Below are 21,696 nucleotides of genomic sequence, written 5' to 3'. Positions count from 1 at the left end.
ATTTACATTTCCATTATCAAAGATAATCTCTTTCCCAGTGTACAGGAATTAAGAGTCCTTGCCTGATAAAAAACCAGGCTGGCATGGCGGGGATTTTACCACTGCAGCACCCGTCTTCGTCAGCTGAGGGGCTGTGGCACGCTGTATTGGGGGGTATAAAAGAAAACTGGAAATCTGGTACAGATATTTGTACGTGTGACGGTGAGGTGGATGATAATGAAGCACTTTGAACTCCCTATAAAAGTTGACTTGAAAGCAATGGCTCGCGTTAAACAGAGACCCAGGCCTTCCTTAAATGAAATAGTAGTAGCCACCAAAATATCCATAAATAATAATTGTAGCATATATGGAGCAATGCATATGTGTTTATGTTATAACGTGTAATGAAGGGAAAGTGAGTGTAAAAAGCCTCAGTCCTGTTGCTGGTTTCTGTTTGTAAATCCCTTAAGCTCACCACGTAAGGTTGTGTATAAAGGAGCATGATTTAGATTTTTTTAAACATATATAAATCTTTGGTAGAATCCATGCCCAAAATTATAGATGAAAAATTTATTGCATGAACACAACCCAGCCATATAAATATTTTATTACAAATAGGACTCTGAAACTTGAATAAAATATGTCAGTTTATTATACGGTATTTCCCCCCCTAAAACATGATATGAATGGAAAATTTAACTTCTGCACTTCCCCGGTGTGCCGAGGAGGTGCGGGGCTGGTGGAATCGGACAAGGAGCCCGCACTCCTTGGCCTCAGAGCAGGCTCGGCATGGGCAGCGGCACCGCTGGCCGGTTGTTTCGGCACAACGTGGCCATCGCCTGCGTGCCCTTCTGCTGGCGAGGGCTGGGTTTCGCTTGGGGCTGCCTCTTCCTAGGTCGGAATAATCCGACACCCGGTGAGGCGCTTTGTCCGTGCCACCCGAGGCTGGAGTCTGCAAAGCGCGGCGTGTCGAGGAAGTGTGAGTGTCCAAGAAAACGTCCCGTTTTTTCCCAAGTCGCATAGCCAAGGAGTAGTTTAACACTGGGAAGTGCCATGGCGCTCGGCGTGGGTTGTTTTTTTTTTTTTTTTTTGCAGAGGAGCGTAACAGCTCTTCACCGTCTGTGTCGTGGTCTACGAAAAAGAACAACATTGTCAGTCTGTTGACATTGGTCCTGTCCACAGGCCAGACTTTCCTGGGAATGTTTTATTCTCTCCAAACAATGGAGCGCTCCCTTCCAGAGCAGCGAGCCTTGCCTCCACGCAGCCGTCGCGCAGCCGGGCTGTAACCCACTCCTGCTGCAGCCGAAAATGAAAATTACGTCCTGAAAAGTCCCGAGCTTTGGCTGGGGCTGAAGTGCAGCTGGAGGCCGTGCAGACTTGGGCTTGGGCACCACCGCCTCGATCGCACCGGGGCAGCCAGACAAGGAACAGAAAATAGAGGCAGAGTAGAGAGTGCTACTTCAGGAAAACTACCCTTTTTTTGTTGTTTTCCTTTTTTTTTTTTTCTTTTTTTTTTTTTTTTTCTTTACCCCTTAATCATACTTGATTCTTGGAAGGAGAGAGTAAAATCTCTTTGACATTATTTTCATTGTTTCCCCACGGTTGCGGCTGGTGCCAGGTCTGCTCGAGCTTCTCCTGGCCGGTAACCTGGACTCAAGTGTCCGTACTCGTGCTAACTCCAGCGCGTTGAGGGTTAAAAATCCCAACCACTAACTTTTCTTTAACCAAAAAAGCCCCCAAATAAAACCCATTGTGCTATTCAAGGTTAAGCTTCCTTAAATATAAAACTAGATTCCTGGGTGATTTTTTTTATTTTTTTTTTTTAAATCAGCAATCTTAATAGTGGTTCCTCACTATAATATTTCCAACTCCATCTGAAATCATTTAAATCCTCCCCTTAATAACATGCACTTTATTGTAATATACAGATTCTTTGGCTTCCTACCAGCCTTAGCTTAAGGCACCAATGAAACTCGTTGCCGCAGGGGGCCATGGATTCAAGAGGGGCTCGCATCTACTGTATATTTTGTTTTGTATGTTTTCCAATGGCTCTAATTATTGCAGGTGGTAGAATTTAACTGGCGGTGTTGTTGCTAAAGAAAATAGGCATAAAGTGTATACTGTTTTGCAGAGTGGCTATCAAATATATAGAAAAGAGAAAATCAAATGAATTGTTAAACTGCTCTATAGTAAGTGATTTTATTGATTTAATGCAAATGCTTATGAAAACGATCTTCCATTTATATCAATTATGTATGGGCAAAAATTAATTTATTCCTCCGGTCACCTGTTTGGCTAACTGACTCAGCAGGACACACTTTCCCCCTCCTGTTGTATCCCAGCCCGCAAAAGAATAAACATTCAGAAAACTGGAATTTTAAAGTTTCCATGTGCAAAACAACAAAAAAGCCCCGACAGGAGTTACTGCCAACTGCTGAAAAAGCAGAGAGCGAGCTGGGGAGGGTGAGCAAGACTCTCTCGTCCTAGGCAAGACTGTAAAATACAACGGCTCTGATTTTGCCAATCCCTTAACCATGTGGCGGCACATTTATATGTACCGGATCATCTGCGGCATCTGAATAAAATCAGGGAAGCAAAATTCTGCATATAAACATTTTGGCTAAGTGCCTTAACTCAGTCTTCTTATCTGGGGTTTCCACAAGATGCCACCTTGCATAACAATGCCGAGCGTACGCTTGCCCAGTGCACATTTTCGGTAGCCTTCCGTGCTCTCTGCCGCAGCGTATATTGTTTTTAATTCTGCCTCCTCCTGCTTTTTATTGCCCCATGCCTCGCCACAAAGAATACTGCTGAAAGCTTTTGTTGTCTTTTAAAAAAATAAAAATAAAAAAATAGTATTTAATTTCAGCAGAAGGGGTGGGCTGCAGGAAACCAGAATTTAGCAAAATGTATCACAGTAGCCGGGGTAATAAAAGAAGAAAGTTAAGATTCAGTGTGCAAACAAATGCCCTGTGGTCAGTAGAGCCTCTCTTTTGCGCCTAGCCCTGGTGTTGGAAAAGCAGCCCCGAGTGCAAACAAAAGTACTTTGTGTCTCAAAACCCAGGAGCAGTTCCCGACGTGCGCGCTGCTCACGGGCTGCCGAGCTTTGCTGGGCGAAGGTGCCAGGCAGGGGGCTGGAGAGCGTCAGCTCCGAGCCTGGCTCCGGCGTGTGCCACCGCGCCCTCGTCCCTCGTGCTGCTTCACTGGCTTCGGTATCGTTTCGGGAGGAAAACAGGCTTTGAGTCCCATATTTGTGCAGCAACTTTTTCAAATAGCATCGGTTGTTGTGGGATTGTAACCCTACTTGGAGCATAAAGCCCAAACGCGGATTGAGCTGGGGCTTCTCGAAGGAAAACAAAATCCTGGAGAGTAAGCGAAAGCCTCGTGCATGCCCTGTAAAATGAAATACGTCGGATGTGGGTTTTGAATGTTGACTCAATATTTTACATTTCTAATATGTTACCTTTGTGGCTACCTTTGTGCCATCGGAAACGTGAAACTTCCTGCCAAAATCTGGTGTCCAGAATATAACAGCAGTGTGCCTCTTACCCGGTAGCCTATCTGCTGTCACTGCTTTCAGCTTTGTTAAAGATAGCCCCAAAAATGAATATTTAAAACAAAATTGCAGAAGTAAGAGTAAATTATTTCATTGGATTTCATTGTAGAAATTTTTTTAAAGTTACAAATATAAAGGAGAGGAAACAGGCTTTGGACACATGGAGAAGCATACAAATTTTTAGCAGAGCTTCATTTATTTTAAATAGAAATATCAGGATTTAAGCATTTTTTCGCTAATTTTCGGAATATTTATATTCTGAAATTTATCAATATTTGTTTTGTGAGTACATTTTTTTACATGTAGTTTTTAATTTATTCAAGATCGCCCTCTAAGCTTCTGAATGATACCTAATGCATAGAGTCAGCAGGTAAAAAAAAAAAAAAATTTGAATATTTAAAATAGGCATTTTCTTTATAGTGCTCTGCGGTAATTAAAATCTTCATTTGCTTAAAAGCAAGGAACCTTTTTAAAGCAATAAATTAGCATTGCTTGACCCAAGGTCACTAGTAGTACTGCTTCTTCCAGCGCTATTAATACCTCAAAGAAAAAGAAGGGGTGGTGTTATCACTCTGTTGCAATAGAAGTAAGATTTTCAATTTAATCACAGTTAAGTGTCATGACCTTTTGATCTTGCATTGACTTCTCACTGAAATGTGGTCAAATTTCAGACAGCTAATTCTAAACTCTGCAAAGTCAAGGTGAAGTCAGAAAATAGGTTCGCCACGAATGGAGGTGTTTTTGATGCAATAGCAAGTGTTTTCGTTTCCTAAGTTTTGTTTCACTGCAAAAAAACTTTTTTTTATGGGCTCAATAAATTACAAAACAATTTCTGGAGAAAAAAAAAAGAGAGAGAACTTTTTTTTTCCTATTTTCATGAATTGCAAAAACAGTAATTTGAATTTGATGGGTTTATATTTTTTTTTTATTTATATATATTTTTTTCTCCCATAGGTAGAATCATTTTTTCCAGTTCTTAGTGTTAGAAATAATTAAGAAGGAAGACAGTATTTGTCTAAAGCTTCTACTAAGAATAATTTTCAAAGTGAAGAGCAATCATCTTAACATAGAGTTAATAATGTGTAAAAAAAAAAAAAAAAAGCAAAACATTCATATTTACACACATCCTTTTACAGATCATTTTATTATTTCAGGCAAATATATTGTGTTGGTTGGAGACTGTTAGCTGGGAGTTTGTAGGACCCATTATTTGTACAAGTTCTAAAGCAGTTCGTCGAGTGTCTGATCTCGTTTATAGCACTGCAAATCAGGGTAATACCGTTCATTTCAGTGGTCTTGGAGCACCGTAACCACTGCGAAAGTATGGCAAAAATCATCTCTTCTATCAGTTTTGCAGATTTTGTTTCAGAACTGTGTAGACAACAATCTCCACGACTTTGTAGTGTTGCTTAGTTACCTTTATATGCAAGCTTCAAAATCTGTTTTGAGACTTTACTATGTGTTGGATTAAGGCTCTGGCTTGTATACAACATAGAGGCTGCATTATAAAAAACATGTAGGAGAGTAGTTTAAATATGCCTTCTCTAAAAAGAAGGATTCTCAAAGCTTAATTTATTCAAGCACACACACCAAGCACTCTGTGTAGTGCCGTAAACAAGATTCCCTTTTTTTTTTTCTAGCAAAAAATCTTACCTAGGCACGGGACTTTTGCATTATCATGTCCTGGTGCAACATTCTTGTCCTTAGTTTGTACTCTCAGCCTTTTGAGGAAGTCTGGCGCCTCTGATCTATTTTCCACAGCAGACCCTGTAATTTTTGGCTGTATTTTATGTTTTTCAGATTCAAGTCAATCTGAAAGTCCCAGCCAGCCAAGTGAAGCTGATATTAAGGACCAGCCAGAAAATGGTAAGTTCTTACCTGCTGCTCCTGCTTTGGGATATTAAAACAGCCCATATTTATTAAGAATTTTTCCTATGTCTAATATAAAAGGACTATTCAGAATAATTGACATGGGATAGGTGCAGATAGGTTGTGTACTCTCCTCATAGTTCAAATGCTGCTTTTTCACTAATCTAAGTAGCATTTGTTTCTCCAGTCCTGGAGAGAGACATTTTTTTCCTTTAAAAATCATTTTAATTAGGGAGATGCCATTAAAGAGCCTGCTGTATGCAACCCTTATCCTTATTCCTCCGTAGCAAAGGCTTTCAGTCCCTGGGCCGTGAGTCATGACCCCCTAGGGGTGTGTACTTCATCGCTTTCATTTTTATCTATGTGCTTTTAACTTCATTTTGTTTATTGATGCTCTCACATGACACACTGAAGTACCTAACTTTCGGTACGTGGCCAGCCATCATTTTAGAGTGTAGGATCTCAAGACAGTCCCATGAAACAAAATGGTTGCTTTGAAATATGTTTCCGCAGACCCATTCTCTGCTGCAGAAACCTGCCAAGCAAAACTGAGCAGCAACACTCCAAACGTTGCAGTTTCAGGGCAGGACTGCACACCTATGAACATACCAGCTGCTCGGGCAGGTACCCACTGCAGGAATGACACAGGTGCCACCAGCATCGTCTGTATTATTTATGAGTGTGCTTTAAAGGCTGTGGATACTAGGGGTAAGCAGCACAGGGAGGCTCGAGGATAGCTTGTTGCGCCGTTTTCTCTGTGTGTTTGCAGGAGTAGGGCTTCAGGTTGTAGGCACTCGATCTTATTTGGAGGTAGCAGTGGGATTGTGGATTTGGGGAACACTAATATTCTGTGAATGGGGACAGCTTAAAATTAGAAGCAATTGCTTCTACTGAATCGATGGCTTCCATTGTAAAATAACATGAAAAAAGTAATAATAGCAAATTTATGTAGGGAATGTATGTGAAGGGATAGGCATATGTGTGAGGGAACAGCTTCTTGTTCTTTTTATGTTTAAGTGAGGTAGAACTCAACAGGTTCTGTTCAACCATAGGCAACTGAGGTTTTCTTTACTACTTCTTGTAGCTAGGACTTAGAAGTAACGTCTCTCAAAGTGAAACTGAGCTAAGCAACTATTATTTGTAGTTTTTCCTGACTTTTATTTGTAAACAGATTTTATATATATATATGTGTATATATATATATATATATATAAGACTTATATGTAGGAGGGAAATCCAGTGTACTGGAGTGCACTGCTTATACACAGAAAATAAGAACTTTGGTGAATGATTTGGGTCTCTGAAACCTGTCACCATTCGGGGGACATTTAAATCCACCTATTGTAGAACTATTTTATCTGTAATAATAGAGATGTGACTGCCCTTTCACAGAGCAACTATCTGCTTTTGCCTCAAATCTTCACAGAGCATCCCTACAGCTGTGTGAGTGGTGAGTGTGTGTTTTGAGGACTTTATTAGTAACCGGCCAAGCTGTGAGCTGAAATGAGGTTGAAGGGCTGCGTTCAGATCGGGACTGCATTTGGATCGGGGTTTAAGTGGCAGATAGAATTCACAGAAGAAGAGGTTGAGGTACATGAACACTTAAAAACATGAGTGTGTATTATAGGGCACAGGGCCCGCTGGGCTGGTAAGATTTTGGCTTCGGGGGATTCCTGTATTTTCCTCCCACTGAAATCTGAAAGGTTTCATGTTTTGATGGGTTTCGTACTGCTCATCTCCAAGTATACCATCTTAAAACATTTTTGTTGTTTTTGAAAGACAGTGCCTAATTTCTCTTATCAATCCTGTTCACAGAAATTCTAATTTGTAGCCAAAGGATTGCGAGGTTAAGAGAAGAACTGACTAAACTGTGATTTTTGTTCTGCCAATTCTTGGATTTTTTTTCTGTGTGGAATATGTTGCCTATGTTTATTAAATCATATTTTAATTTAGAATGTATTAGGCACCAAGCATGTTATTATTTCATGTTTAGATAATATTCTTTCACAGCTATTAAACCACAGTTCTTCTTACCCTGCAGTTTCTCAGTCTTAAGGAAGCTCGTTACTCAACAACCACCACGAAAAGCAGCAATGTCAGTGTTTAATAATGTAAAATCTGTAAAAGCCTAGTGAAATGAAATATCTCTGATTTGGAGCCTGAGTCTTCCTTGTAAAACAAGCTTTTAGTGAATTCTTGGAACTTCGCTGGTGACCTGTTAAGGGTACTTTTTTTTAATAAACAGGAAAAAGATTTTTCTTTTTCTCATTTTTACTAAAGGGTATTTTTTCCCACCACAGCAGAATCCTCCTAACTAATTACGCACCTTTTGCAGTGCCTGTGTGGGAGATTTTCTTTACAAATGCATCTAATGCAGGCTGTTGGCCCTAAAGGGGCTGCTCCCCCTGGGCAGACGCTGAGCTCATTCTCAGCACACACAGCCCCCAGCTTGCAGTGTACCCAGCCTGTAGATCAACACAGATCTGCAGCTCTTATCTACTGAACGTGAGGATGAAAGCAAAACTGCAGGCTTTAGAAAATGAAAAACTGCACGCACAGAAACGGACACAATAAATCATATTAACTGCGTTGTTCTACACTTGCTGTAGACCCACTTCCACAGGGCCTGATCCAACTCCCTCTGGAGTTGATGGGAGTCTCGTAATTGATTTTACTGAGAGTGGGAATGAGCCCACACAGGGAGGATTTTTATTATTTATTTATTTATTTCTTTTTAAATCAAAGAAAAATAGCATTATGAATAATCTCATTCCCACTGATGCTAACAGCAGAATGACCAGATTGAGGGCAGGTTTGGAATCACTTTGCGTGTGTTTCTGTGAGGCACAAAGAAGCATATCGATTAAGTACTACCTTTTACATGCATGCATTCCTTCATTTTAAAAAAATAAATCTTTAAAGGCCTTGTGAGGGTTATACAGCCTCTCTACTTGCCTGTTAATATCCTTTCTGTTCCACTCCATAAATTCTAGAGCTATTTATTATACACATACATTTTGCATACCTTGAGTAATGTAGGTTCAAAAGGGTCAACTATACAGCCCTGAAAAAGAAGGCCTCCTACTACAGATTTTAATTTATCATTTTAATTTGTATGTGTTATTTAGAAAAACCTGTATGTCTAACCTTCATTGAAGTGAAGTTCATGGGGAAAAAAAGCTTTTATTTTTTAGAGCCACCCCTCTTCTCTAGTGGGCTTTACAGTTGCATTTTATGGTGCAGAATCATCTCGGAGAGAGAAGATGATGACATCTTCTGCTCTCAGTGGTGGCTCTAACACAAACTCTAACCTGTACTTCAGCCTTCATTAAGCCAGAATAGTTTTCAGGCACTTACCTGACCTCTACTGCAAAAATTTACAGAAATAGTAAGAACTTTATTTTTTCAAAAGAGAGAAAGAGAGAATCCAGCATGCTGGCCATGAAAGGCAAGCATGCAGGCAAGACGAGGCTTATTCATGCTTGGTCCATGGTCGAGATGTCTTGTCCTGGAACCAGGGAGGAAGCTAACCTGTGAGCAGACAGTGTGCATGGTGCTGCTGTCCCCTCGGTCCTTTACCAAGGGAAAGAGCTTCTAAGGGAGAGAAATAAAACCCAGAACCCAGAACGTGTCTGTTTGTTACGTGGGTGAGGAAATTTGCAGGAGGGATGTTGAAAGAAGCACGCAACTTCATTTGAAAGGCAGGAGCGTGTTCAGATGTCCTGATATTTTGCTCAAATGAGCGTGCTTTTTTTTTTTTTTTCTTCTGACCAGCTGGGTGGAACACCCGCGTGGAAAATTCCCCACTTTTGTAGTTGCCTAATGGTATGTAAAAGCTTCATTTCAGTTGGCACCGCAAAGCGATTTTGCAATTCACCCAATCAAAAAAAAAAAAAAAAAAAAAAAAAAAAAAAAAAAAGATTATTGATTTTAAGAACTTGTTAAACGCGCTGGTTTGGTGTTGATTTTTATAAACAAACTAGTTTTCAGCGAACTGAGGGTGACAAAATGGCTAGGCTGATGTAGTGAAGGGACTGCGTGCCTGGGGATCAGCAACAACTGAATTCCAGGCTCAGCACTGCCGTGGACTCTCTCTAGGGCTTTTATTCTTTCTTTCAGTCATGGAAACGGCTATCGGATAGGTTTTCTTTTTGTAAATGGGATTATTTTAAACTTTCGCAGGAAAACTTTTCAGTCTTTTTTGTCTGCGAAGCAGGGATGGTTGTGATGCTAGCTTTCGGAGATTCACCGAGTATTAAAAGCCAAATCCTGCTCTGCTCTGGCAGGAGTTTAACTCCGGAGAAAGGCAGAGCACAGCCTGGTTAATAACGCTGGTGCAGGGCCTTGAGAGTGCTGCCAGCCCTCCACCGGGCGAGGTGTGTGCTTGACGTGGTAGCACTGGAGGATCCCTGACTGCAGCGTGCAGGTAGGGGCGAAGCGTGCTGCGTAAAGCCAGGGAACGTCGTGTCACTTCTGCAGACACCTGATGGCTCCTGAGCTTGTGTTCCCGCGATTCGATCACTCGGGTCGGTGGCACACCACTTTAATTGCAGATCAGCGACTTCTTTTTAAAGAAGTTGGTAAATTCTCCCGTTTCAAGTGAGCGAGACAGCAGTCATTATTACAGCTGATTACAAGCGTGTGCCAAATTCACTGCTCAAACAAATTATACAGAGGGAGAGGCATTTATCTGAAAAATAAAAATGTTTAATGTCCAAACCGAATGCTTTTTACTTCTAATGTATTCTTACTGCTTTGAGCTGCAAGTACCTTAACAACACTGCAGGAAATGAAAGGCACATTGTTCTTTGTAACATTAAAAAAAAAAAAAAAGAAAAAAGAAAAACAATGATGTACCGTAACTCACAGAACTCGTTTTTCAGCCCCGCAGTAATTACACCGGACTTGTAAATATCATCCGTGAATTCTTCGCTTAAGTAGGGCCGGACTGGGGCATAAAACCTTACCAAAAAAAAAAAAAAGAAGAAAAAAAAGTTTTAAGTATATGCTTACTTTTCCATGCCTAAAAGCATAAAGGAAGAAATTCTGGTCCTCAAGCTCTGGGGGAAGGCAGGTTCCCTGGCACAGCCAGTCGTGGCAGGCGTAACGCAGCTCAGGCTGCAGGGAAGAGGGGGCTACACGTGCAAGAGCAAAAAATGCAAAAAAATGCAAAAGCAACTTGTGGGACTACCTCTCTGCTTTAATTACCTCTTTTCAGAGTCCAGCCCCTTTCCGTGTGCTCTCTGTCAGGCCCCAGGCCTGGTGTTCTGGTTCTGTGCAGCAAGAGGGCTACTGCCAGGGCACGTGGAGCCCATCCGGCCCCAGGGCTGGGCTCTCCATGCAAAACCGTGCAAAGTTGCTGTTGAAACCATCCTCTCAAGCTGCCACGGGCAGAAAACACAAGTATTCTTTGTGGTTACCCCAACCACTCATCTGCATTATAAGTTAAATGGTAGCTGAGAGACCTCCAATTCCTTCTACAGCCACATGTGTAGCTAGGAAGAGCTTGCTGCCTTCCAAGGCCATACATTCCCTGGTCTCGGGCCATGCATCACCCCGATCCCCTCTAGCCCATGTGGAGCTTAGCTCCCCCTTTTTTCGAGTGCTGCAAAACTCGAGGTTTCTGTAGCTCATCTGTCCTCATGTCAGCCCCCAAATTTCCACCTGGCTAGGACCGGGGCTCGAACGGTTTGCTGAGCACACGGTGCTGAAGCTGGTCCTGTTAGAAGTGCGTTGTCTCAGGTGGCTTGCATCCCTGAAGCACCTCATTTGCAGCAGGTAGCTCAGCCTCGCAGAGAAAGTTTTCCCCCAGTTACAGCTGCAAACAGGGTAGTGAAGGAATGGCAGCCTTTATTAGCGCTCTCCTTCATGGGATCATTTGCATCCGAATCTTATAAATGCAGGAAGACTCTCCTCTCTTGTTTACAGAGCAACACTGGAGAGTTATCACAGCCTGAGGGACTAATCTAAAATTAACTTTGCTTCAGAAAAAAAGCTTTAAAAAAAAAAAAAAAAAAAAAAAGCCCTTAGCATTTTCAATAAGGAATCTCATAGCTGGCGACGGAGTCAGAGCTTCTGGTGATGTCAGCTTGTTTGCACCTTTGTAACATGCCAGGGCCAAATTCTGAGCGGATTTGCACCCTTGGAGATCACAGTGCCTGCCGGGAACAGCGGTGGGGAACTTTGTCCGGGCTCGAAAGCCCTGGCCGAGCAGGGGAGCCTCGGTGGGATTGGTTTCTCCTGCCTTGCTGCGGGCTGGACAGGGGCAGCCGTTCGCTCCGGCCGCTCACGCCAGCCGACAGAGGTCTGGTTAGGTCCAACCTGTATTTCGTCACCCCGGGGAGATACTGCGGGCAGGCAGGTGGTTCCAAGCGCCGGCATTTCCCTAGGAAACAAAAGCAGATACGCCTGGTTATAAAACCACCTGATGTGTGGTTTAGGCTTGCATCCTTTTCATCCTGTTTCTTTACAGATAGACTTCCAACAAGAACTGGAATATACAGTGTTATAATAGTCTAGGACTGAAACTTCGCTGCATTCAGCTGTGTTTTCCAGCTAGTTTCATGACTTTCGGGGACAGGCATCTGAATAATTAGGAACAAAAACACCGTTTTTTCGCTGCGTTGCCATATTTTCATTGAGATTCGCGCTCAGAGTCAAGCGATTTTGTGGCCCAGATTGTCAGGCGCTGCTTCACCATTTGCAGGATTCAGCGGGTGCTCGGCTGGGCTCAGGCTCGAGCCTGCTTATCAGTAGCTGGCACTCTCTTGAGGGGACCCTGTGATGGCAACAGCGAGGGGTGTTGACTGTCAATCGGGCGAGATAGGCGGTAGTCAGCCGGGGTCAGTGCTGAAGCCTCTGCTGGGGCCGAGCAGAGAGGCTCCTCGTCAGTGACCCGCAGGGTCTGAGGCTCGGGGATTGACAGAGGACTTCAGTTTTCACTGCTGCTAACCATTAACCTTCGCAGGCAAAGCATTCCCACAAAAAAATTCATCCAAGGCGAGTATGACAGGAAATATTCAAAGCATGAAATGAATGCTTATAGCATGACAAAGCAGTGCTTGAAAGACATGAAACGTTCATTACACTTGGAGTGGCTGAATGCTGCAAAGGAAAGGAGGGATAGAAATGTGGCTAGGGTATATGTTTTTATTTCAACATATGTGTGTACAGGAAAGAGGCAATGAACCTTTCCAGTGGATAAGGTGCATAAATACAGCTGCAATTATTCTAAGTCGTTTCAAAATATATTTATACTCCGTTGCTCTGTTCCATTCCTTTCCGCGTATATTTATCCACGAGATAACAGCAAGGGCCACGGAGAGGGCAGCGTGGAAGCGGGCTGGCCAGGAGCCCCTCCTGGGGAGCTCCGGTGCCTTTCCCCTCCCGGCTCTGCAGGGCCGAGGAGATTTGTGCCAGCAGCAGCTCCGCGCCCAGCACCCCGCGCTACGGCTACGCGCAGTCCCAAAGCCGAGCGCTGCCCCCGGGCTGGCTTCAGCCAGTCCTCCTGGGGCGGCCGGAGCTGCGAGCAAGCTCCAGTTTTCACTACAGCCGGCTTTTTCATCCGTCTTCTGGAGAGACTTGCTGTTTAATTAGCAGCTGAGAGCGGCGTTGGGTCGGGGTAATTGCTACCGCCTGAGCGGACCGCAGGCTGAAGGGTGCTTTTGAATTCCACGCTTGCCCACCAAGAAGCCGGGCACTTAGGGGAAGAAGTTTATTTGTGGTGTGGGCCTCGCTTTAATTTTCTGTCCAGTAGAGAGGGGAGTTTATTAGTGGGAAGAGACAGAGCGTGCGATGCCAAGGCCTAACTAGCAAAACAAAACCCCAAACCTATCTATTTGTCTTTTGATGTAAGAATTTCCTAATGCCTGTAATGTAAGACAAAGGGAAAATTTTACTTGCAGGAAAATTGCCTTCCACAATAACCAAGAAAAAAAACATAAAACGCCCACACCAGAGCAGCATGATCCAAAATGTGAACTTTTTACGCCTCCCCAACCTTCTAGGTTAGGCTTCCAACCAAGTGATCTTTTATTATCAACATGATATACCCTTGACATAATTTGGCGCAGTAAAGCTTCTTCGGCTGAACTCGTGATTTCATTTACTAGATCTGATGAAAGTTCTGTGAACCACGGTAAAATGTGATAATTAGTAGTTTAATTCTTTTAGGGTGTGCGTATTAATTGAAAAGGCTTGAACTATAAATACAGGGCCTGTGGATAAAAGCACACTCTGAAATCAGTCGCTTATCCGAAGTATTCATTACTTGACATCTATTTAGGTAGCGTCTCTTTGCAGCAGTGCCAGTCGGCTGCTGGAGCGAGCGGGAGCCCTGCGATCAGGGATCACAGCCCCAAATCCACCACTCGCAGCTGCTCTCCCGACATCGGAAGGGCTCCCTGGCCAAAATTTTACCCTCTGTGGTCAAACCACTGGATGTTAAAAACGTGTGCTTGGAGCTGTTAGCGAGTTAGCACGGGGCTGGCTCCTTCTCCTTGAAATTTGCAGAAGGGGCCGAGTGTGGTGTCGGGCATCCAGCCCGCTGCGTCCTCGCCCAAGGGTGGGTGTCTTGCTGGGGCTCGGCAAGGGCCAGCCTGGCACTTGGTGACAAACTGTGCCTTCCTTCCTTCCTACACACTTACCTTCATCATAGCTGGGACCATCAGCACCTCCCGGAGGCCCCTGCTGCTGCAGGCACAGCTGAGTTCATGCAGCCGTGAATGTCAGCGTGGCACGGGGCCGCAAAACGAGAGCTGCGATAAGTGATCGTGCTTTCTCGCTCCGGTGTTCTTTGTTCTGACTTCCTGACCAAAGCATGAGGCATTCTATTGACTCTAGGCCTTTCCAAATACATATATTCGCTATGAAAATGCACGTCATTATTTCACACCTTCCTCTGGTTTCTGCGTGCGGTGCAATGCCTGGATGAATCATACCTGTTTTTAAGGTAGTGTGATTTTCCCTCATAAAGATCCTGACATTTGTGCTCATATATGGTTTGTGCACTCACAAAAAAATCTGCATGCATACACTACAGATTCACGGGTTATTCAGGTGGTTTCCAAGTAGCCTTAATTCTGTTAATCTTAAGTTGTCTACGCAAGCAAAGACATCCAGGTGAAGAGCAACAAACAGCTACAAAAGTGAGGCTGTAAACTGTGTTGCTGCAAGCTGGATCATTGTTTTTGTCACGGGGGGGCACTTCTGTGCGACTCCTCTGTAGCTAATCAGATACCACTTTTTAATTGCAGATGCTACTTTTTAATTGCACTATTTGCTAGATAGGAAGTGGAGAGAAAGTTTAGGGTGACCCTGACAGAGCTGCGAGAATAAAATCCCCTCCGAAGCCTGGCGGTAGTGCAACTGAAATGGAAAAATACCAGCTCCGTTTCTTGGAAAGTGAGAAGGAGACTTTTATTTGCAATGGTTCACAAATATTTTCCCAGGAGCAACGTAGTGAGTATGGCAAAAGGGGGGGCAGGAGGAAGGTGAGGTGAGCGAGCCACACTTGTAACCATACTCCTTTAATTCTGCTATTGTGATCTGCACACAAAGGGCACTGCAAGTTGTTTACAGCACTTCGTGTTATTCATTTCTGTTTTTTTTTTTTTTTTTTTTTTTTTTTTTTTTTTTTTTTTCCGTCAGTGCCATATCTTCAGTTATACAACTTTTTTTTTCTGAGTTGTGATAGTGTCCGGATAGGTTTTGGTGAAGGGGTGTTAGGAAGGTGCCAGCTGATTAAATGTGCTGCTTATTATGTGCATTTCATGTCTGCTCTTACATTTTTTCGTTAACCACTGTTGCAACTGAAGAAAATGCTGAAGTTTGACAGTTGGGAGTTACTGCCGAGTATGTGCTGTAAACTATATCATCCCTCTGCCTTCTCCCCTTCTCCCCCTCCTGCTGAAACCAAATGATTTATAAAATGCCTTCACATTCTTGAGTGAGTTCACACTATCACCTCCAGGCACTGCAATGAGGAGTCTTAGGAGTGGATGGGAAGCACAGATCTGATAGCTGGTATTTTTCTCTGAAAAGGAAAAAAAAAAAAGCTGATTAAATTTAAAGGAGAAAAGTTTCCTGCTGTGCCCCGGAGTAAATCTGTAGTCAGCAAAGCACTTTTTAGTAAACAAGAGATGTACGTGGTTATAGTGTTTTTTTATTATTGCACACTGCCATTGTTTTCCATTTTCATAAGATTCAATTAATGTAATCATTTTAGAGTGTCTCTCATCATTACCTCCCATCCTCCCTCACTCGTACTTGAAGCAAGGGGATCTTCTGCAAGACATGCGCTGGGATGAGGAGCTGGCACCTCGCTCCTGGCGCTGACAAAAGGAGGCAACAGAAAAAGACAGGGCAGCTAGAAAGGATCAGAATTTTTTTCTTGGCCTTTGGTCTCTGGCCTTAGTATACCAGAAGGTCGAGACCCTGCTGGGTCACCCTTGGGCCCTGCTTGCCCTGCCCCTGGCCCCAACCCGCTGCAGCGCTGGGTGACAAAGGGTGCTGGTGGCACAGCATCTCGCTAGGTGACCCAGGATATGGGGATATGGAGATACGGGGATATGGGAATATGGGGATATGGGTTGGTAGTTTGTCTCCAGCCATAACCAGGCACAGGGGTGGCGACACCATCCTTCAGGCTGCAGAAGGCCAAGCCCTGTGCTGGCATTTCTTCTAAGATCAAAAGGGAGGAACGCTTCTTATGTAGCTTTAACATTCTTCTACAGAAAGTCTTGTCCTCTGCCCCTGTTAGTTTTCTGCTTCTCTTCCTTACTCTTAAAGCTGTGTCTGTAACAGAAGGCTCTTGGACAGCTGCATCCCCATCTGAAAGCCTGCTGGAGTTTGGGGGTGTCCCCACCTGACCAGCTCTGCAGCGCAGACCACCTGCAATTTTCCCACATGTTATACCTCAAAGCCCTCAAAAAGCAGGGGATTTGCTCTTCGGAAATTTCCAATAGCAGAATGCAGAGATCTAGTCCTGTCCCTGCGCCGTGCAGAGGGGAGCCAATTTTCCTGTACAGCAGAGCAATGCTGTGCTTCGAGCCGCAGGAGGAAGGCGAGAGGACGGGCAGCGTGACGGGCTGGGGTTTTGAGGCAGGAAGGGAACCCTATAGATTTTGTTGAGGGAAAACTTACAGCAGCGAGCATGGTAGTGGTCCACAACTCAATTTAAAGCAGTTCCAAAACTAGGAATTAAAGGGGCTGGAGGGGATATGAAGCTGCAGAATGAGGCAGCCCAGTATTAGTGGATGCAGCTCTGTGTCTGTCAGGGTCATGAATGATGCATTTGCAGCAGGACGGGGAGCCGTCCACTGTTAGAAGGAGACAGAAGTAAAGATCATCCCGTGTACAATATAAATGTAAGTTGTTATTACTACTATTGCTATGTCAGCCGTAAACTGTTCCCACGAGAACAGAGATGCAACATCATTGAGAAAGAATGTCTTACTGTGAAATGGGCAGCAGAAACACTGTGGCATTATCTGCTGGGTAATGAATTTACCTTGGTGACAGATCATTATTCCCTCCTGCAAATGAACCATATGAAGGACAGGAACACAAGGATAACTCAGCAATACTTGCATTTCACAGCCTTCTGAAGTAAAAACATAAAACAAACAAACAAACAAACAAAATCAACAAAACAAACAAACAAAAAATAACAGATTTAAATGTAAGGATACAGAAGCATAGCACGTCAGGAGACCCATGTCAGGAGGATGGAAATAGATGATCTTTAAGGTCCCTTCCAACCCAAGCCATTCTATGCTCTATGATTGCCTGTGGCAAGATATGAGGAAGAAAGCAATTTTTTTTTAGGCCTATGCTAACATTATACATGAACTTCAAAGGCTTAAATTTCACCCCACCTAATGTTAAGCATTAAAATGAGGCAGCAGCTATGAACCTGAAATCCTAACTCTCCCTCTATAATCAGTGGAGATACCAGGTCTTCTGGGAATTCATCTCTTTTCTGAGTTGAACCTCTGGGAGGTTTGGAACAGAGATGTTTCAGGTTAAGGCTGTAATTTCTCTGGACCTGAGATTCTGCTGCTAGGGGAAGTCATCCTCCCCTCTCCCACTCATCCTGATAAGCCGGGAGGAGACAAAGAAAGACTTGGGCTGCAAGAGTAAAGGAGGGTCTAACAGGGCATGCTGATTTGGTTGAATGATTTCAGCAGGGTAGAAGAGTGGACAGTATAAATACCACCCACTTGTATTTTCTTCTTTCTGTTTTTCCCTTCACGTCTACAGAATGGGAGTTGCTTAGATAAATTATCTTTTAAAGCAGTGTTTATGTGCTCTGTGGAAGAATGTGTCTAGGGATGGGCATACTGGCAGGAAGAACTTCCTCCTCAACTCTTCCAGTGAAGTTTTGTTCTAAACGGCCCAAATGCAACCATTATTCAAAAGTAAAAATGTTCTGTTCCATTTCTTGTTTTCATTCTTTCGTGTGTCTGGGGACTAAACTGCTGTGAAAAAGAGCCCATTCTCACAGGATGTCTTGCCTAATTTTGCAGACGAGAGAGGTTCAGCTTTTCCAATTACGATGAGATAAGAATCTGAAATGTTGGGATCACATCCATCCTGAATTGAACTCTGAGTCTTCCAAAATCCATCCATCATTATTTTTTCTTTTATTTCTGTATTTCAGTAATGCAGGCAAAGAAAGAACGGAGAAGAAATGGATGTTTATGCATTATAAACCATAATTGATGGGTTTCCTTTTTACCTGAGTTGCTTTAGTTTAATGTAAAGGTCCCTGTGAATGGAATTCCTTTTCCATTTTCGTTCTTTCTGCCTGCTTGACTGCCACTCATCAGCAAAAGATCTGTCTTTCACGTAAAGTCAGTCGTGGTACAAAGTTTACACGTGGAGTACTGTTAAAACACACCTGATGGCTGTCACAGGGAGGATGATCCAGGCTGGTAAGCTTGGTCCAAATATGAAGTTGTAGCCCCTGTGCTGCCTTCAGATTGTCCAAAATACATCCTGATGGGACATTGGACATAGGGACTCCACCCCACTGCCACGTTTCTGCATTCCTGAACATCACACCAAGCCACAGGAGACTTCTGAGATGGAGTTAGAGGGTCTAGAGAGGCAAGCTTTTTACTGCAGAAAGAGGACAGTGTAGGCTCAGCTGAGCAACGTGACCTCTAGCAGCAGATTCACCTCAGGTCCTCACCTCTGTACCTACCAGGAGTGTGTCAGAGTTGCTGGAGGCAGCCTCCAGGGGCAAGATGTCCCATCATTGTCACGTCAGCTCCTTCAGGCATCTCCCCTGGAGCCTCTGTATCTGCCACACATGGGATGAGCACATGAAATCAGATACGGACTGAGAAGGTCCTTCTCCACCCTTTCTGTTTACTGTCTTAGTCTTAAATCCCTCAAAATACACTCAGTTAGTGAACTCAGGGGCCCTCTTTGGGCTACAGCCTGAGCAGTTTATGCAGAGAGACAGAGAAAATAGATTTGGTCCATGTTCTGGCCTGACCTTGGCCTGAACCTGAGAAAGTGAATGCCCCCATCACACCAACATGTGTCTGTAGAAGTACAGTAAACACAAATGGGGGTCACTGGCCCTCTCTGTCGTACAGTCCCAGGCCAGGAGTCTAGAGTTTTGGGCTGTCCGCCCAAGTACTTGTTAATAAATGTCCATTCTTAGCCTGTAAAGGAATGTAGACAGGGCATCCTGCCCTACAAAACACAAACTTAGAATAAAATAGAAAGAGTCTCAGTCATCACACAGAGACTCCTCATCCACCAGTCTCTTCCCACTGGACTTCAGCAGCTAGTCTGGGACTTGGCTGGGAGTTATCCACTGCTGCACTGGGGTTTCTCCCCTGCTGTCTCTAAGTGTAGTTGCCTGCCTAAAACCAAGTCTAGGGCTTCATTTTGGAGCCTTGTTTTGGTACCGAGGTGAGACTGCCCAGGCATGAGGGGAGAAGTTCATGAGGTTCCCCCCACCTTCAGCAGGAATCTCTCGGGACGGCCCTGACAGAAATTCAGGGGCCTGGTGATGTGCACGGTCAAGGACACAAAGACTGTACAGGGACTAGGCAACATCTTAGGCTTCCTCAACTTGACTGTATTTGAGAAGAAGACAGTCAGCCTGCCTCGGGCTAAAAGCTATTGCAGTTAGGAGATGGTTGTTCTGTGTAAGGAATGGAGGAGTAACAGCCTTCTGCAGAGAAACCTCCGAGCGATATAAGGGAAGGAACAATAAGTAAATACGATTTGCATAGGTTTTATTGTGAATGAAAGTTTGCTCACTGGTGTTGTCAGCAGATAAGGTGCAAGAAGCAGTTCCGAGGGAGAGGAAAGCCCATGCGGAAAGGTGGAGCTGGCTGATCCTGGGACTTAGCTTCCATGCCCCGAGTCCCGATTTTCGAGTGCATTTATGCTATCTAATCTCCAGCAGATATTTCTACAGCTCCCATTATCGTGGTGTCCAGCCGCAGTCTATTCAAAGAGTGTTGGTGTGAAGAGACAGGGGTGCCAGGAAGGCAGAACGAGAGGAAACAGCTGATGGAGTCACCAGGGTTTGTGCCTGCATCGCCCAGCAGACGGGCAGGAAAGCTGCCGCCCTTGCCTGACCCGGCCCCTGCTGGACGCTGGGCTTTTCTAGAGAATTCTGCCACATCCTGTGAATATGTGGATTATTCCTTTAACTAGAAACTGGAATGTAAATCTTAAAAAAAAAAAATCACAGGGGTTCGGACTCTGTCGGCGCAGCTCCAAGCCGTGTTAGTCTGCAGAGTGGCCTTGGAGGATACAGTTAGCTTCCCCCAGCCGAGGGAGGGGTTTTATGGCTCCTAAAATAATTACAGCATCACTGAGTCGAGTTGTATAATTTCTTGGCAATATACTAATTAAAACTAGGTATTTACACACACCGCTTATTTAAACTTAAGACATATTTAAAAGAACCTGCATACTTACACCACCTATATATCATGGCGTTACTGAGGACCACATTTTTCATGCAGATTGAATTCTCAACGTTGTTATTAACATAAATGAGCCCACGGTTTTATGCTCAGGACTGAATACTTCCAGTGCATCTGAATCATCCTGGTATTTCATTTCACCATCTAATATTGTTTTTAAAATTCTACATTTTTTTTCCTCACCGTATTATGGCAATTAGAAATGGCTCTGTGTTTACTAGGAACAGAGAGTCCAGCCGAGCTGAGTGTTTATGTGATGAATAGTGCTAAAAGAAAAGTCAGATGCATGTCGGCACTTATCAAAGCTGTTCTGCTGCTCAGAATGACTGTTCGTGATACTTGTTTCATGATAAACTTCCTCAGAACATGATGTTACTGGAAAAAAAAATCCACTCTGAGAAATACGCAGGTGACACAGTTGAGTCAGCAGCTTGCAACAGTGACACAGGCTTACGTTTATAAAAATCCCCACTGAACTTTTGTCTTCTGCATGAGTATATCGCTGCCTTAAAAACTGTCGCCGCAGAAGCGTCCCGTTTCTTGTGTTCACTTGGTAGCTGCTTAACAAAAATCTTCCCACCGCCCTGATGAAGAGATAGATTCCTGGGCTTAAAAGTCCTGATAGTTACAAAACTTTCCTCTCGCACATGTAAATCACCATAGAAATGTTGTTATGTTCAGTGACCACTGATACCGCCAGGGAAAATGATAAACATGGAAAAATAGCAGGCCACTATGGAAACCAGAAAATCCTACCTCCCGGACGAGGGGGTTTAATTATTGAAGTTGCAAGCGTTTCCCCATGCACAAGCATCTCAGCATTCATAGGTGGAAAGTACCTCATGCTGTGTTTGAAATATCAACTGGATTTAAAAGAAGGCTTTGTGCTTTGCTGTGGACCTTTCTTAGCCTCCTGCAGATGGTCCCTATTGCTGAAAAGAGACATGACTTGTGAGACACGGAGACCTCCATGCTGTTTGTCGTGCTGCTCTAATCCTGCTTTCCACCCATAAAGGGCTTCACTCCTTAAGCCCTTACCCTCTTTCTCCTAAATATTAAAATTATTTTCCTGAGTGTCATACCGTATTAAAGCAGAATGAAAATGGGTTTAACAATTGCTGGCATGGGGCTTCTGTACAGCATGTGTGTCACAAATCATGTCACTTTTCAGCAATAGGGCTGCTGCCAGCGGGAGGCTCAGAAATGCTCATGTTAATCAAAAATTTTAATTTCAAATCAAATTGACAGTTTACACATGGTGAGAAATGCTTCTCACCATGTGATATTTCAGTATGCTACACTGGGCAAAATGGGTGCACTTTCCTGTTAAGA

General features: G+C 43.8%; 1 protein-coding gene across 14 annotated transcripts in view; it reads left to right on the top strand.

Annotated features, from left to right (window-relative positions):
* The window catches only part of NFIA (nuclear factor I A), a 342,563-nt gene that overhangs the window by 227,929 nt on the left and 92,938 nt on the right, over nt 1-21,696 (top strand). For all 14 annotated transcript variants that reach the window (XM_032191843.1, XM_032191853.1, XM_032191848.1 and 11 more), the window contains exon 3: nt 5,336-5,401. In XM_032191843.1, the coding sequence (XP_032047734.1) occupies nt 5,336-5,401 (66 nt within the window). The remainder of the gene's footprint in view (nt 1-5,335; nt 5,402-21,696) is intronic.

This window comes from Aythya fuligula, chromosome 8, assembly GCF_009819795.1.
Source record: "Aythya fuligula isolate bAytFul2 chromosome 8, bAytFul2.pri, whole genome shotgun sequence".
NCBI classification, from domain to species: Eukaryota; Metazoa; Chordata; class Aves; order Anseriformes; family Anatidae; genus Aythya; species Aythya fuligula.
Note: the sequence above shows the minus strand (reverse complement) of the source record. Positions and strands in the feature narration are given on the sequence as shown.